The sequence below is a fragment of the Cupressus sempervirens genome, chromosome 11 (genome assembly GCF_028749045.1).
Source record: "Cupressus sempervirens isolate cs-2001-9-10 chromosome 11, ASM2874904v1, whole genome shotgun sequence".
NCBI classification, from domain to species: domain Eukaryota; kingdom Viridiplantae; phylum Streptophyta; class Pinopsida; order Cupressales; family Cupressaceae; genus Cupressus; species Cupressus sempervirens.
This window is the reverse complement of record NC_143128.1, coordinates 183,606,970-183,623,371: the sequence shown is the minus strand read 5'-3', so window position 1 is coordinate 183,623,371 and position 16,402 is coordinate 183,606,970. Positions and strand designations below refer to the sequence as shown.

The 16,402-nt window shown below is 35.6% G+C and overlaps 1 protein-coding gene across 1 annotated transcript; it reads right to left on the bottom strand.

Moving 5' to 3' along the window:
- Positions 1 to 12,863: 12,863 nt before the first annotated feature.
- Positions 12,864 to 15,403, bottom strand: LOC149528806 (pentatricopeptide repeat-containing protein At5g16860-like). The gene is made up of 5 exons (XM_089808073.1): positions 15,001 to 15,403; positions 14,566 to 14,887; positions 13,470 to 14,442; positions 13,093 to 13,243; positions 12,864 to 13,000 (listed from the first exon to the last, which is right to left on the bottom strand). Exons 1-5 carry the CDS (start codon positions 15,401 to 15,403, stop codon positions 12,864 to 12,866), a joined length of 1,986 nt encoding a protein of 661 aa, XP_089664199.1.
- Between the last annotated feature and the right edge of the window lie 999 nt (positions 15,404 to 16,402).

The following is a 16,402-nucleotide window of genomic DNA, read 5'->3' as shown; positions in this document are numbered from 1 at the left end:
CCAAAATTTCTTTAGTATGCAAAGTAGAATGGATGGAGCATAATAGTTCATAGTGCATAGAAAACTCAACATGATATTTGCAACAACATGTATTTCGAATTTTGAGTGGCACACAATAAAATGGCTTCAAAAATTCAAAAGCCCTTTGTGATATATGAAGACTTGGATGACTCTCTCTAAATTATTTGAACAACATAGTTTGACTTACCTCCAAATAGTGTTTAGGATATGGCGTGCGGTCTCTGATGCCAATTCTCAACTTTAACACGTCTTTAGCTTTGGATGATACTCATGAGTTAGAGTGCCAAAATTGTGTAATTTCTTCTTTCACATCATCGGATAGCTTCTTATCAAAACATGGAAGTCTCCCACCAAATGCCCATGTTTCATTTTGAAGAGGATCATCAATTTTCTTTAGTCGATTAAGTGCTCTTCTCAAAGTAGTATAATTTAGATTCAAATCAATACAAGATTTTTTCATATATCTACCCTTTCTCAAATGATGACTTACCAAAGACGTTGTAATAACCCTTCGAGCAACTATATTATCCTTCTCCCTGTTATTTTTCTCAATGCTATTGAGAGCACTGAAAAGATTCTTCACAATAATGGCATTTCTTTCCAACTTTTTATTGACACGAATTTTCAATTTGGAAAGCATAGGTCTCATCTTTTGCATCTTTAATAAGTGCATGAAAAGTTGACTTTGCTCTACCACTGTCTTGTTGCCGAAAAACATCTGATATAGTCTTGAAGCCCATAACCAAATGGTTCTTTCTAATTTTTTCCCTTCCAAACTACTAATAATCATTTCATCAATTTCAATTATCCATTTTGGTTTTTTAGAACCTTCATGTTGATTATAATTAGGAGATATGTAACGTTCTTGTGCATTAGGTTCCTGTGCATTGTCATGTTCGACATGGTCAATTACGCAATTTGGATTATGACTTGGTAGCATTTCATCTTCAAAATTTTCATTCTCTAAATTTTCAATTTCCACATTACCATTTTCAATAGGTACATTTTCATTCCCCAATTGTACATACTCATTATCTGACTCTATGATTTCACCTTCGACTAATTCATCGTCAACTTGACTGATATTTAGCATACCTTTTCTTTTTCTTCGATGTTCCATTTTGTCTCTTTCCCTATATGCCGCAATGTCTTCATTGGATATCTTCCTTTTGCGTTTATCCTTTCGACGACTGTTGCTCCCCATTGAGATGAAAAATTCAAACACCTAAGGTTATATTTTTGAATTTTTTTCGATTAGTTGGGCCCGAACACACACTTTTTTGCAAAACCCATGAAAAAAGAACAGAAAAAGCGACGTTGTCGGGTCTGCAGGGACAAGGATATGTTGGAAACTGGTGCTAGGGAAAATCGGATATCCGATTTCAAATCGGATATCCGATCTTATCCAGTGAGATTTGGAGGGAAAACAACCTTTGTTGTATTAGTATTAATATTAGAATAATAATTGGAGTGAAACCGACTTTGGTTTATTAGTATTAATATATAGTATCAATATTATTATTATACCTATAATAGTATTCTTATTATTACTATAGATATAATAGTATTAATATTTAGTTTTTATTTATATTATTATTATTATGCTACAATAGTATTAATATATATATTAATACTATGCCATAATAGTATTAATATATATATTATTATTATAGCTATAATAGTATTATTATTATTACTATAGATATAATAGTATTAATATTTAGTGTTTATTTATATTATTATTATTATTATGCTACAATAGTATTAATAGTATATAAATATGTCATCATTTAATGGGTCAAAGGGGGTCATAGGTCACCCTACGACCCCCTTTGACCCATACGAACGGTTCTAATATGTCCCTAAGGGTCCTAAGACCCTTAGGGACATATGTCATCATTTAATAGGTCAAAGGGGGTCATAGGTCACCCTATGATCCCCTTTGACCCATATATACCATTCTAATATGTCACTAGGGGTCCTAGGACCCCTAGGGACATATCTTGTCATTTAAAGGATCAAAGGGGGTCATAGGTCAGCCTATGACCCCTTTTGACCCATATTAACCATTCTAATATGTCCCTAGGGATCCTAAGACCCCTAGGGAAATATGTCATCATTTCATGGGTCAAAGGAGGTCATAAGTCACCCTATGACCCCCTTTTACCCATATTAACCATTCTAATATGTCCCTAGGGGTCTTAGGACCCCTAGGGACATATCTCATCATTTAATGGGTCGTGGGGGGTCATAGGTCAACCTATGACCCCCTTTCAAACATATTAACCATTCGAATATGTCCCTAGGGGTCCTAGGACCCTTAGGGACATATGTCATCATTTAATTGGTCAAAGGGACCTATGACCCCCTTTGACCCATATATACCATTCTAATATGTCACTAAGGTCCTAAGACCCCTAGGGACATATCTCGTCATTTAATGGGTCATGGGTATGACCCGCTTTCACACATATTAACCATTCTAATATGTCCATAGGGGTCCTAAGACCCCTAGGGACATATGTCGTCATTTAATTTGTCAAAGGGGGTCATAGGTTGACCTATGACCCCCTTTGACCCATATTAACCATTCTAATATGTCCCTAGGTGTCTTAAGACCCCTAGGGACATATGTCGTCATTCATGGGTCAAAGGGGGTCATAGGTCACCCTATGACCCCCTTTGACCCATATATACCATTCTAATATGTCACTAGGGGTCTTAGGATCCTTAGGAACATATCTCATCATTTAATGGGTCGTGGGGGGTCATAGGTCAACCTATGACCCCCTTTCACACATATTAACCATTCTAATATGTCCCTAGGGGTCCTAGGACCCCTAAAGACATATGTCATTATTTAATTTGTCAAAGGGGGTCATAGGTCAACCTATGACCCCCTTTCACCCATATTAACCATTCTAATATGTCCCTAGGGGTCCTAGGACCCCTAGAGAGATATGTCATCATTTAATTCATCAAAGGGGGTCATAGGTCAACCTATGACCCCCTTTGACTCATATTAAACATTCTAATATGCCCTTAGGGGTCCTACGACCCCTAGGGACATACCTCATCATTTAATGGGTCGTGGGGGGTCATAGGTCAACCTATGACCCCCTTTCACACATATTAACCATTCTAATATGTCCCTAGGGGTCCTAGGACCCCTACGGACATAGCTCATCATTTAATGGGTCAAAGGGGGTCTAGGTCATCTTATGACCTCCTTTCACACATATTAACCATTCTAATATGTCCCTAGGGGTCCTAGGACCCCTAGGGACATATCTCATCATTTAATGGGTCGTGGGGGGTCATAGGTCAACCTATGACCCCCTTCCACACGTATTAACCATTATAATATGTCCCTGGGGGTCCTAGGACCCCTAGGGACATATCTTATCATTTAATGGGTCATGGGGGGTCATAAGTCAACCTATGACCCACTTTCACACATATTAACCATTCTAATATGTTCTGAGGGGTCCTAGGACCCCTAGGGACAGATGTCGTCATTTCATGGGTCAAAGAGGGTCATAGGTCACCCTATGACCCCCTTTGACCTATATATACCATTCTAATATGTCACTAGGGGTCCTAGGACCCCTAGGAACATATCTCGTCATGCAATGGGTCGTGGGGGGTCATTAGTCAACCTATGACCCCCTTTCACACATATTAACCATTCTAATATGTCCCTAAGGGTCCTAAGACCCCTAGGGACATATGTCGTCATTTAATTCGTCAAAGAGGGTCATAGGTCAACCTATAACCCCCTTTGACTCATATTAACCATTCTAATATGTATTTACGGGTCTTAGGACCCCTAGGGACATATCTCATCATTTAATTGATCAAAGAGGGTCATAGGTCAACCTATGACCCCCTTTAACCCATATTAACCATTCTAATATGTCGCTTGGGGTCCTACTACCCCTAAGGACATATGTCGTCATTTCATGGTTCAAAAGGGGTCATAGGTCACCCTGTGACCCTCTTTGACCCATATGAATGATTATAATATGTCCCTAGGTGTCCTAGGACTCCTAGGGACATATGTCATCATTTCATGGATCAAAGGGACCTATGACCCCTTTTGACCCATATGAACGATTCTAATATGTCCCTAGGGGTCCTAGGAACCCTAGTGATATATCTTGTGATTTAATGGGTCAAAGGGGGTCATAGGTCACCCTATGACCCCTTTTGACCCATATTAACCATTCTAATATGTCCTTAGGGGTACTAGGACCCCTAGGGACATATTTCGTCATTTAATGGGTCATGGGGGGTCATAGATCAACCTATGACCCCCTTTCACACATATTAACCATTCTAATATGTCCCTAGGGGTCCTAGGACCCCTAGGGACATATGTCATCATTTAATGGGTCAAAGGGGGTCATAGTTCACCCTATGACCCCCTTTGACCCATATTAACCATTCCAATATGTCCATGGGTCAAAGGGGGTCATAGGTCACCCTAGGACCCCCTTTGACCCATATTAACCATTCTAGGACCCCTAGGGACATATGTCATCATTTAATGGGTCAAAGGGGGTCATAGTTCACCCTATGACCCCCTTTGACCCATATTAACCATTCCAATATGTCCATGGGTCAAAGGGGGTCATAGGTCACCCTAGGACCCCCTTTGACCCATATTAACCATTCTAACATGTCGCTAGGGGTCCTAGGATCCCTAAGGACATGTCTCGTTATTTAATGGGTCAAAGGGGGTCATAGGTCAACCTATGACCCACTTTGACACATATTAACCATTCTAATATGTCCCTAGGGGTCCTATGACCGCTAGGGACATATGTCATCATTTAATGGGTCAAAGGGGTTCATAGGTCACCCTATGACCCCTTTTGACCTATATGAACAATTCTAATATGTCCCTAAGGGTCCTAGGACCCCTAGGGACATATGTCATCATTTAATGGGTCAAAGGGGGTTATAGATCACCCTATGACCCCCTTTGACCAATATGAACGATTTTAATATGTGTTTAGGGGTCCTGTAACCCCTAGGGACATATGTCGTCATTTAATGGGTCAAAAGGGGTCATAGGTCACCCTATGACCCCCTTTGACCCATATTAACCATTGTAATATGTCGCTAGAGGTCCTAGGACCCCTAGAGACATATGTCATCATTTAATGCATCAAAGGGGGTCAATGGTTGACCTATGACCCGCTTTGACTCATATATATTAATAACATATATATATATATATATATATATATATATATATATATATATATATATATATTACATTATTATATTTAATAAAAATATTACGTTATTATATATATTAATAACATACATATTAATATAATAATATATAATACATATTATATATTTATATATAATATATTATGTTATTATACATACATTATATTATTATACATATTAATATAATAATATATAATACATATTATATATTTATATATAATATATTATGTTATTATACATACATTATATTATTATACATATTAATATAATAATATATAATACATATTATGTTTAATGAAAATATTAGGCTATTATATATATATGAATAACATACATATTAATACAATAATAATATAAATTATATTTATAAACTGTAATAAGATTAACATAATATATTATTATATATTAATAGATTATATCTTATATCTTTACATTACGTTATTATATATATATATATATAATATATTAATATACGTCTTTACATAGTAATATAAGTGAAATAATTTATAAATTATAAGCTATAACTTTTAAACACAATTTTCCCTCCAAAATGGGTTGGGATTTGAAATTTCCCACCCAAATTCTGCCGAAGCATATCGGATATCCAATTAGGCTTGGTATTTACCAAGCCTACCCGGCCAACCCAAAAGACGTGTTTGAAGAGGGTTTTAGTGATACTCAGACTTCGGGTAACCGTTTGACAATGTTATTTTGATCGAAATTGAATGAAACGAAAAGGGTCTTTTAATATCGCTCTCAAGATTCCATCAATATAATTTCTGTCAAATTCTGAGTTCAATAAGTATTTATTAATTAATTATCAATGAAGATTATTGTAAAGTGTTGATTGACATACTAATTGAAAAAATAGCTATAGCTTTCAAATGGTATAACATTTTTTAAATCTAAAAGTTGCGTCACATTCTATGCTTCACCTAGTATAAGAAAAAATAAATTTAAATTAAATTTGGTAAAATTTTCTATTAGTTAAGGTGGTTACACACAAGACTTTTTTTTTCCAAAAAATTTTTGGTAGAAAATTCATATTTAATTATTTATTTGAAATAAAAATATCAAAAAATATGAGTCACATCCGGGCATGAGTCTACTTTTCATATCTATAATTATATTAAAAAAATATTATCATTTGATTTTGATTAAGGTGGTCAGACATACACCTACTTTTTATTTTTTCCCTGAAATTGGAATTGTATAAGTGTGTTCAAATACCTAACAACTACATTACACTAAAAGATTATCCTAGCAACGATAGAAAGAATTTTTTTTTGTGCAATGATAATTAGGAAAACCAAGTGGAATTATGTTTGACATCGAAGTTCCTCTAAAAATTTTGCATTGATTTGGACATCCTAGAAATCTCTAAATCTAGATATATGTAATATTCATTACTTTCTAGTGCCATGCGTAACCCATGCTCCATGTATTCTACACCAACTTTATTGGATTTGATGTGCTTCATGTGTTGCAATCCATTGTTCTCATGTAAGTTAGGTTGGAGTTTGTAGAATATAGAGCCTTAAGATATTAATTTTAAATATGTAAACATGTTATGTTCACCTTTGCATTTTGAGAATGCAAGTATCAAAATATTTGGTTTCATCAAGAGTGAGTTATATATTCAATATTAGGGGTCAATAAAAGTATTTTTGTCTGATCAAGTTGTTTTCAAAGCATTATTTGTTACCTCAAAAATAATGAAGAGCACCCAACAAGAGATAGTGGAGTCTAATTAGTGTGAAAAATTACCAAGTGAAGGTAACATATAAATTAATAACTTGTAATTGCCTTTTGTGATAAATTCCCATTTTAGTTTTTTTTTCTAACACTATTATTGATGATGGCTTTACCATCTAGATATGATTTATAGAAAATAAAAATAAAAATTAGGGTATACTCCTATAAAAAAATGATAAAGAATAAATAGCCATAAACATCATGAAAGGGTAACAAACATTACAGAAACCATTAATTCAATCTTGGATGGAAAGAGATGAATCAAATGTGACTTTAACCATTTCCATCTTAGAAACAATGGAAATGTTCCTAAGAACATATAAATGAGTACCCAAACTTGTAGATATGGTTTCCATCGTTCACAATCTTGGGAAATTTGTAATTCACAACAGAAAGACTCTTCTACATTTTAATAGAAATGAGTAACCAAACTCATATATGTGGTTTCCATCATTTGCAATCTTGGGCTATTTGTAACTCACATATGAGAAGGGTCTTCTTCATTTTAATAAAAATGAGACCAAAACTCGTAGATATGGTTTCCATCATTCACAATTGTGGGCTATTTGTAATTCACATATAAGAAGACTCATATGCATTTCAATCAAAAGAAACATAATTATCATATTTGTGCAATAATCAGGAAGTATATTTGATATGGTGATGGTCAAGTAGCATTATCAATTAGATCATTGGATCCTCAAATAGACATAATTGAGTGGGGAAAAATCATTGTATTCCTTTGATTCATATCAAACTACAGATCTCCAAGATAATTCCTTACATTAAATAAGATTTAGGGCATAATCAGGAAGTATAGTTGAGACGGTGATAGTCATTTAGCATTATCAATTGGATTATTGGATACACTAATAGACATAATTTAGGGGGGGGGGAATTCACTATATTGATTTCATTCACATCAGAATATAGAAATAAAACAAGTTAAATATAGAAATATAGATTTTTGATAAATGCAGTACTTATGATTGCACTGCAAAATTCTAGAATGTAATTGGTATATGGATAAAATCTCTAAAAATAGCCAATATATTACAGAGAGAAATGTTGAAATCCATTCCACAATACACAACATTCCATAAACTCCTCTATCTATTCTAGGGTTGAAATGTAATATGCTCACCTATATAAACCTAAACATGATATTACTAGGGACATCTAGCTTTTATAGCCTAATGGTTAGATAGAATAGCAAAAACATCAGTGAATCAATAGGGATATAGGATTCTAGATTAAAGAAAAATGAATTTTAGAAGTCTATAATTGTCACATTACAATTATGCCCAAAATCATAGCTTACAATGCACAAAGACTATCCTCCTTTAATAACTAATAGATATGTGAATTCAGAGATCAAAGAAACTATGTTAAAAGAATGCATTTATAATTGACATTAGTAACAAGGAAAAAAATAAAAATGAAACCAATCTAAATAACAATGTGATAATACTTAGAAGATGGATCTGTACCATCTAGACCAAGAACAAGTAGCCGCACATCTAAGGTGAAAAGGAGAGTCAGAAATCTATTTAATATTTAACCCCTTTTTCGCAATCCAAAATTTGAACAAGTCAAATATGACAAAAATCCAACATCTAATTTGCACCCTATAATATTCATCTATATTCCTTACATTCACAAAGGAAAAAATAAATACCTACATACTTAAAATTAAAATAAATACAAGGCCAAGAGATCTGGATTGTATCAAATCCATTTCTTTAAGAACTAGAATAGAATTTAGTTAAAGAATATTACTCAACAAGTACAAAGGTATATGTCTTGTACAAACAACTAATCACCTTGAAGTGAATATGAGAATACAAAATGTATAAGTCCATTATACTAGACGATATTCCATTTGAATTGAGTTTAAACAAATAGAAAATACCAAATTCAAAAGAAAATTTAAAAAAAAAAAATTGGCACCATATTATATAACAAGCTTATTTTAATTTCTCAAGTTGCAAGATGATAAAAGCATGTATAATGCATACTAAATATGTACTTTAGTAATCAATTTCTCAGGTAGCAAGATGATAAAAAGCATGTACCATGAATACTAAATATGTACTTTAGTAATCATAGTCAAGATGTTTTTAAATCACTTATATTTTTCAATAACTTGCTCTCGATCAAATTTTTTTTAATATACATCAATATTTTGTCCCTATTTTGCACTTCATACAGTTAAACTAGTATGTTATGAAATACCAAAAAAATTACTTATCATAAAGTCGCAATGTTTTGTGATTTACTTTGATTATATAGAATATGATTTTCATAATGGTAATACAATTCATCATAAAGCCAAAAATGGAGAAAGTACAATTCATACTTGCCTGAATCCATTGCAACAATTTTGGCCTGCGAATTGTCAAGTCATAGTTCTTAAGTTTGGAAAATAGAAATTTTCCAAATAATCAAGAGCAAGGATTGCCATGATTTAGAAAGCCAAAAAGTCAATTTGTCATGTTTGGTCAAAGGTGGAAATCTGATTGGTTGAAAGTCAAAATCTTGAGGTTATTTGATTTTCAAGTTGGATAGCTTGAGGTTATATATATTTCAAGAAGCATCTTCGTATGTATTTTGGATACCAAGCACTTCTTAGATTCTAGATTCACTAATGTAGTGGATCCTCCTTTGTAAAAGAGTCTATATACTTTAGTAGCTCATTGGTAGCCGCCTCCTTTTTATATGCTTTTAAAGGCTATATTGTTTAAACATCTATATCCACTATATTCACATTAAGTAGCTCATTAGAAACCTCCTTATTTGTCAAGATGTGTAGTTCTAATGGATTTAGATATTTAAACAATGTAGTTCTAATGGAATAAAGAGATTGTATGTAAAATAACCAAAAAACTATTAATTGTTCAACATAACCTTTTCTTTGTTGCCAATACTTCCAACAACATAACAAGCTATCAACTTAGCAAATTGGCCACCGAGTTGACCAATTGCCTCAACTGCTTAAGAAATGTAGGCACTTGCCCCTATTTTACGGAAGTTGAATTCATAAATCCTATTGGAACCCAAAAAAACATCCCATCTCCTAATGACAAGGAGACCCCAAAGCAGGGAAAAATGGATGGCCAAGATGTCAACCATCATCGCACACAAATTTGGAGCCTCTGTAGCCATCAATCCAAAATTGGATGGAATTTCTTCAGAGAAGGTACACCTTCGGCATAATAAAGCAATAATGAGATGTCAAAGGTTAGATATGGAGGAAGTGAGGAAAGAAAATTGGATCAGACAATAAGGGTACCAAAAATTAAAAGGGCTAGTCAACCATTGACGGCCCACCTCATATCGCAAGGAGAGATACAAAAAATTCACATACACCAAGGACACAAGACAGTGAAGAGAATGTACACATAATTTGAATAAAAAGACTAGCGGGTGCAATCAAGGGAAAAGATAGAGAAATACATTCATCAAAGGGACTTGAATCCAGGCAAAAAGGATACCATGAAAAAATGGATATCACCACCCTAGTTATAATGAGGACATGTGGACGAAGGCGATAAGACTTGAGTGGCTTCTCAATCATAGTGCACAGAGAGTCAATTAAAAGATGTTGGCCATGTCAGAGCACGAATAGTTCTACCATCATCAACTAAGGTAAGTATGTACAAGGGTATGGTAGGAATATTTACGTTGAAGGTTTACTATACTAAGAAAATCAACTTAGGATTATTGATGAATGGTTGAAAGTCTATAAAATGCCTTACAAGACGATTGAAATGATCTAGTCTGTAGATAGTTCTCTATCATTTTGGTGGGGTGTCTTCGTCACGAGCTAAATTGAATTGGGTGATATTGATCAAATTGTTGGTAATGTTTCTATGAAATAACACAAGCTTCTTGCCTGTCCAATTTACTTGTGCATTTAAGCCTCAGCTTTACTAAATTACGTATACAAATTCTACTGGCATCTCAAGCAACCTATTAACTTCATCATACGAGTGTATTGCATATACACCATACATATAACTTTACTATCTACAAAAATTTGAATTGACTTTAACAAATTAAAAAAAAATGATAAAGCTTCTGTGAGTTGGCAAACATATTAACTCTCCTATGAAAGCAAAGGAAGCAGTGGGTTGCATGCATCTTTTCTCTTACATCTGTTGTTGGCCAAGTGTTATCTACATTTGCTTTTCATCCCTTCCATACAGATTTCCTGAAAACAGTTGAACGTGATGACACCTCCATGGTATCATAAACCATTCGGATAGATAAAGATTGATGCAATAGTGTAAAGATCATCTGATTCTATGAAGTCAACAGCATGGTCTAGATCTCCAAGAACTCAAAATTTTGTTTTCTTCTACGAAGCAGAAATGAAACGCAATCCCTTCTCAAACACATTTGCTAGATCTTGCTTCACTCAGGATCTCAAAACATCTTCGCAAGGGAATTATTTTTGTTTCAAATAGTGCAATCTGTACACATCTCTCATAGCAATTTGCCGTGAACAATCTTGGATGTAAACTTAGTTGCATGTCCTAGTAAACCCATACTCGGAGGTTTTTGATGACTTAATTGTTTTCCCAGAGGGCGTGCTTGAAAATCTAAATGCAATCACCAGCTTGGCCCAATGGTGGTAGAAAAATAATTCATTTTCCTATGCAGAGGAAAATCTTTATGTTGTGCCTTGTTCATTGTCTTCAGACTCCAAACTTTTGTATACTCATCTTTCAGTAATGAACGAAGCGAAAAATCGAGATAACATCTATAATTTTGCCGAGGGACGTGCAAGCTTTTATAACAGTGCGCCAGCAAACGTGACTACAACGATGGAAAATCCGCAGAAATCGAGGGAAATGACTGTATTTCGATTAATTAATACGAAAAATGACACTTCCAAGAACTCGGCGGGAGAAAAGAAAAATCTCTGCATGCAAATTCTATTCAAGCAATACCAATTGTCTTCTTATACTGTAAATTCTTATTATGCTAAGTACAGACGTAAGATTTATTGAGCATTTGAGACATTGTGATATGAATATCAGGATTTAACTGTGTGATTTTGAGTCAAACTCGATGACCCATGTTTCATGAGTAGTGATTCAACATGAATCCATCTCTCATGAGAATAAATGGAACACTTAGCACTCATTGGATCTAGGTGATGCTCACAGGGGTGAAGCACCGGGACTTCCCGAGAGGTCACCCATCCCAGTACTACTCCAGCCTGAGCGCGCTTAACTGCAGAGTTTCCTCCATAGTTAAACCCAAAGCTTGCAACCCCATTTGCAAAACCTTCACCAAGTGTTGTGCCTTATGAACCATTCATTAGAAAGCCCCTTAAGCTCATCATTGATAAGTAGGAGATAATTTCCACAGCTAGTCAAATTGTGATATGAATATCAGGATTTAACTGTGTGATTTTGAGTCAAACTCGATGACCCATGTTTCATGAGTAGTGATTCAACATGAATCCATCTCTCATGAGAATAAATGGAACACTTAGCACTCATTGGATCTAGGTGATGCTCACAGGGGTGAAGCACCGGGACTTCCCGGGAGGTCACCCATCCCAGTACTACTCCAGCCTGAGCGCGCTTAACTGCAGAGTTTCCTCCATAGTTAAACCCAAAGCTTGCAACCCCATTTGCAAAACCTTCACCAAGTGTTGTGCCTTATGAACCATTCATTAGAAAGCCCCTTAAGCTCATCATTGATAAGTAGGAGATAATTTCCACAGCTAGTCAAATTGTGATATGAATATCATGTCTCAAATTGTGATTTGAGACATTGTTTGTAGGAGTCGTCGAAGATTCTAGCCTTATGCACATAAACGCCTAATTCTAGTTCAGCAGTTTTTTGAATTCTGCACTTGACAATGGCGACTCCCAGAGTGCATATTGAAGAGATAAGAAGAACCAAATTTTCTTCATGCTGTCAGACATCTGCTTCATGCTGTCAGACATCTCTCTGCGGAACTCTACAACAAGGACGTCCATTTTCTTATGGAGCTTATACAGGTAGCTTTCTGGGTGATATATTCAAATTGTTTCTGCTTATTTTTGACATTACCATTTTTTAACTGGAAAATTAAGGTTAGGGTGTTTCTGATTTGGCAGAATGCAGAAGACAATGAATATGCAGACAATGTTGAACCATCCTTGGAATTTGTGGTAACGAGCAGAGATGTGACTGGTGTGGGTGCCCCTGCTACTCTCTTGGTCTTCAACAATGAGAAGGGTTTTACTCATCGAAACATTGAATCCCTCTGCAGTGTTGGAAGATCCACCAAGAAGGGTAAAAGACAGGGAGGTTACATTGGAGAAAAAGGTACCCTCTCTTGCGCCTTTAAAATGCTCTGTTTTCCATCTATGGTAGAATAAACTTTGCATGGATCTCCAATGTCTGTGCATCTTTTTGATTCCTTTATCTTTCATCAAATTTCTTACCATTTGAACCTCACCCCACTTGCCCACTTCTGCATAGATGTTTGATAGAAAAACATAAATCGTGGCATCTGTAGGGTTCTGCTCAAAAAGATGAGTTGCTGCAAATACTCCTAATCCTAGATTTCTATGTGGTCTACATGCACCAAGCAAACACATCCACACAACTGCCACAGGCTTTATTGGCATTTTTATGATACAGCTTAGAGTTTCCTTAAGATAGCCAGCACGGCTAAGAAGGTCTATCATGCAAACATAGTGATCAGTTGTAGGTACAATGCAATAAGAATCACATATGCCATTGAAGTATTTGCAGCCCTCATCCACCAGACCTGCATGGCTACATGCTAATAAAACACAAGTGTGGCTTAAATGATCAGGATATGTTCCAGAGTGCTTCATTAGTTCAAAGAGTTTCAAGGCATCCTTGCAAAAACCATTTTGTGCATACCCTGCCATCATAGCATTCCATGAGATCACATTTCTTTGACGCATTTTGTCAAATACTTCACGTGCCTCGTGCATGCTTCCACATTTTGCATACATGTCTAGCAAGGCACTTGCAACTGCAACATCCAACAATAGTCTGGGAGGATCAATACCATGTTGTAAGGCTCCCATTTTGGCACAGGCTGGGAGGATGCTCGAAAAGGTTGTGGAATATGGTTTTATACCTTCTGATAGCATTTGCTTGAAAGTTTGCAATGCCTTTTCAACAAGACCATTTTGGGCATATCCTGCAATCATTGCAGTCCATGAACCTACATCTCTTTGAAGCATTTTGCCAAACAGTTCATTTGACTTGTGTAAGGTTTCACATTTTGCATACATGTCTACCAGGGCACTTGCAACTGCAACGTCAGATAAGCATCCACTTTCTATTATGCTTTGATGTATAATCATACCATGCTTCAAAGCTCCCATTTTGGCACAGCTGGAAGGATGCTGGCAAAGGTTGTGGAGTTTGCCTTTACACCTGCCAATTGTATTTGCATAAATAATTCTAAAGCCTTCTCAACAAACCCATTTTGTACATAACCTGCAATCATTAACGTCCATGAAACTACATCTCGTTGAGCTGCTTTATCAAACAATTTACGTGCCTTTTATATACATATCTACCAAGGCACTTACAACTACCACATCTAGTAAAAGACCATTTTCAATTCCCTGTCCCAAACCTCCCAAGTTAACGCAGACCGGGAGGATGCTGCCAAAAGTTGTGGAAATTGGTTTCACAACTGCCAATTGCATTTGCTTAAAAGTTTCCATGGCATTTTCCGCATGTCCATTTTGTGCGTATCCGCCAATCATCGCACTCCATGAGACAGCATTTTTCTGAGGCATTTCTTTGAAAAGCTTTTCAGCCTCGTCAACAACACCATTTTGTGCATATCCGGCAATTATGGAATTCCATGAGACTACATTGCATACATGTCTACCAGAGCATTTGCAACTATGACATCAGACATATAGTCCATTTCAATTATTCTTCGATGGATGTGGATAGCCTGTTCTAAAGCTCCCATTTTGCCAAAGGCGGGGAGGATGCTGACAAAGGTTGTCGAGTCTGGTTTTACACCTGCTACCAGCATTTGCTTAAAAGTTTCCAGGGCTTTCTCAGCAAATCCATTTTGTGCATATAACACAATCATTGCGGTCCATGAGACCATATCCTTTTCGGGCATTTTGTCAAACAATTCACGTGCCTTGTGCAAGCTTTCACATTTGGCACAGACTGGGAGCACGCTAGCCAAGGTAAACCGATCCGGTTGAACGGCTGTTCGTTGCATTTGGTAAAACAGTGCCAATGCCTCATGAGGATAGCCATGTTGTCTGTAAGCAGCAATGACGATATTCCATGAGAAAACTTCTCGTTCCGTCATTTGATCAAACACTTCGCGCGCAGCTACTAGGCTTCTGCACCTGTCATACATGCGTATAAGGGTATTCTGTAAAATTATGTGTTGTGTGTCTGGAATATTTGAATCCCCTCTGTGTGACGTGGGAGTGAACTTTCTGACCCTCTGAAAGAGCCTCCTTCAACCAATCCTCCTCTGCAAAATGTTGCGAGATGGAGATTGGCAGGGAATGGCATTGAAATTGTACCGCGAGGACACTAGAAATGTGCATTGTTGTTCAATCTCTTGTACCCAATGCCAATGAAATGGTGTCGCCGTCTTTTCTCTTCACTGCTGGATTTCCAACATTTATTCGTTTGAACGAAAATACAAATACCAACAATAACGTGGCTCTACAGAGATTGTTCACACAATTTTTTAAATTTTTTTATGGAGGGTTCAAGACACCAAGCTATCAATCAACAAAGGCCACAACATAGACTTTTTAGGGACCCTCACTTGGGCATGATCGTGGCCTCATCTTTTATGATGTGGGAGTCTTGCACTAAGTAAGACTTGAGTCATTCAACTTCACCAATAGACCAAGGACACATTGACATTTGTCCACATAATTTGCACGTGTGTGTGTGTATATATATATATATATATATAAAATAAATCTATCTAAATAAATGCCGATAGATATCCACTACAAAAAATTATAATTTAATTTAGTACACTTAAAATTATTTATGTTTCATTTATCTTCATTTATTTAATTTTTTACTAACTTGATCTTTTTATTTTAATTTCTTAAAAAACGGATGATTTACGTCTCCAAATATGCTAATTTAAATGGATATTTTATGTAGTATTTATTAAATTATTTTTAAAACTATATTCTATTTATAATAAGATTTAAACTTTTGACATGTAGATGGTTGTCAAATTTAACCTAGAAGAATAAAAGTTAACATTAACACACTCACACCATCCCACTCCCCCATTCAGCCATTGTAGAATGTCTATCGGCATTAATACGTTAGTAAAAAGAGTATTTTAATTGTTAAGAAACAATTTCTTGTTTAACAATGT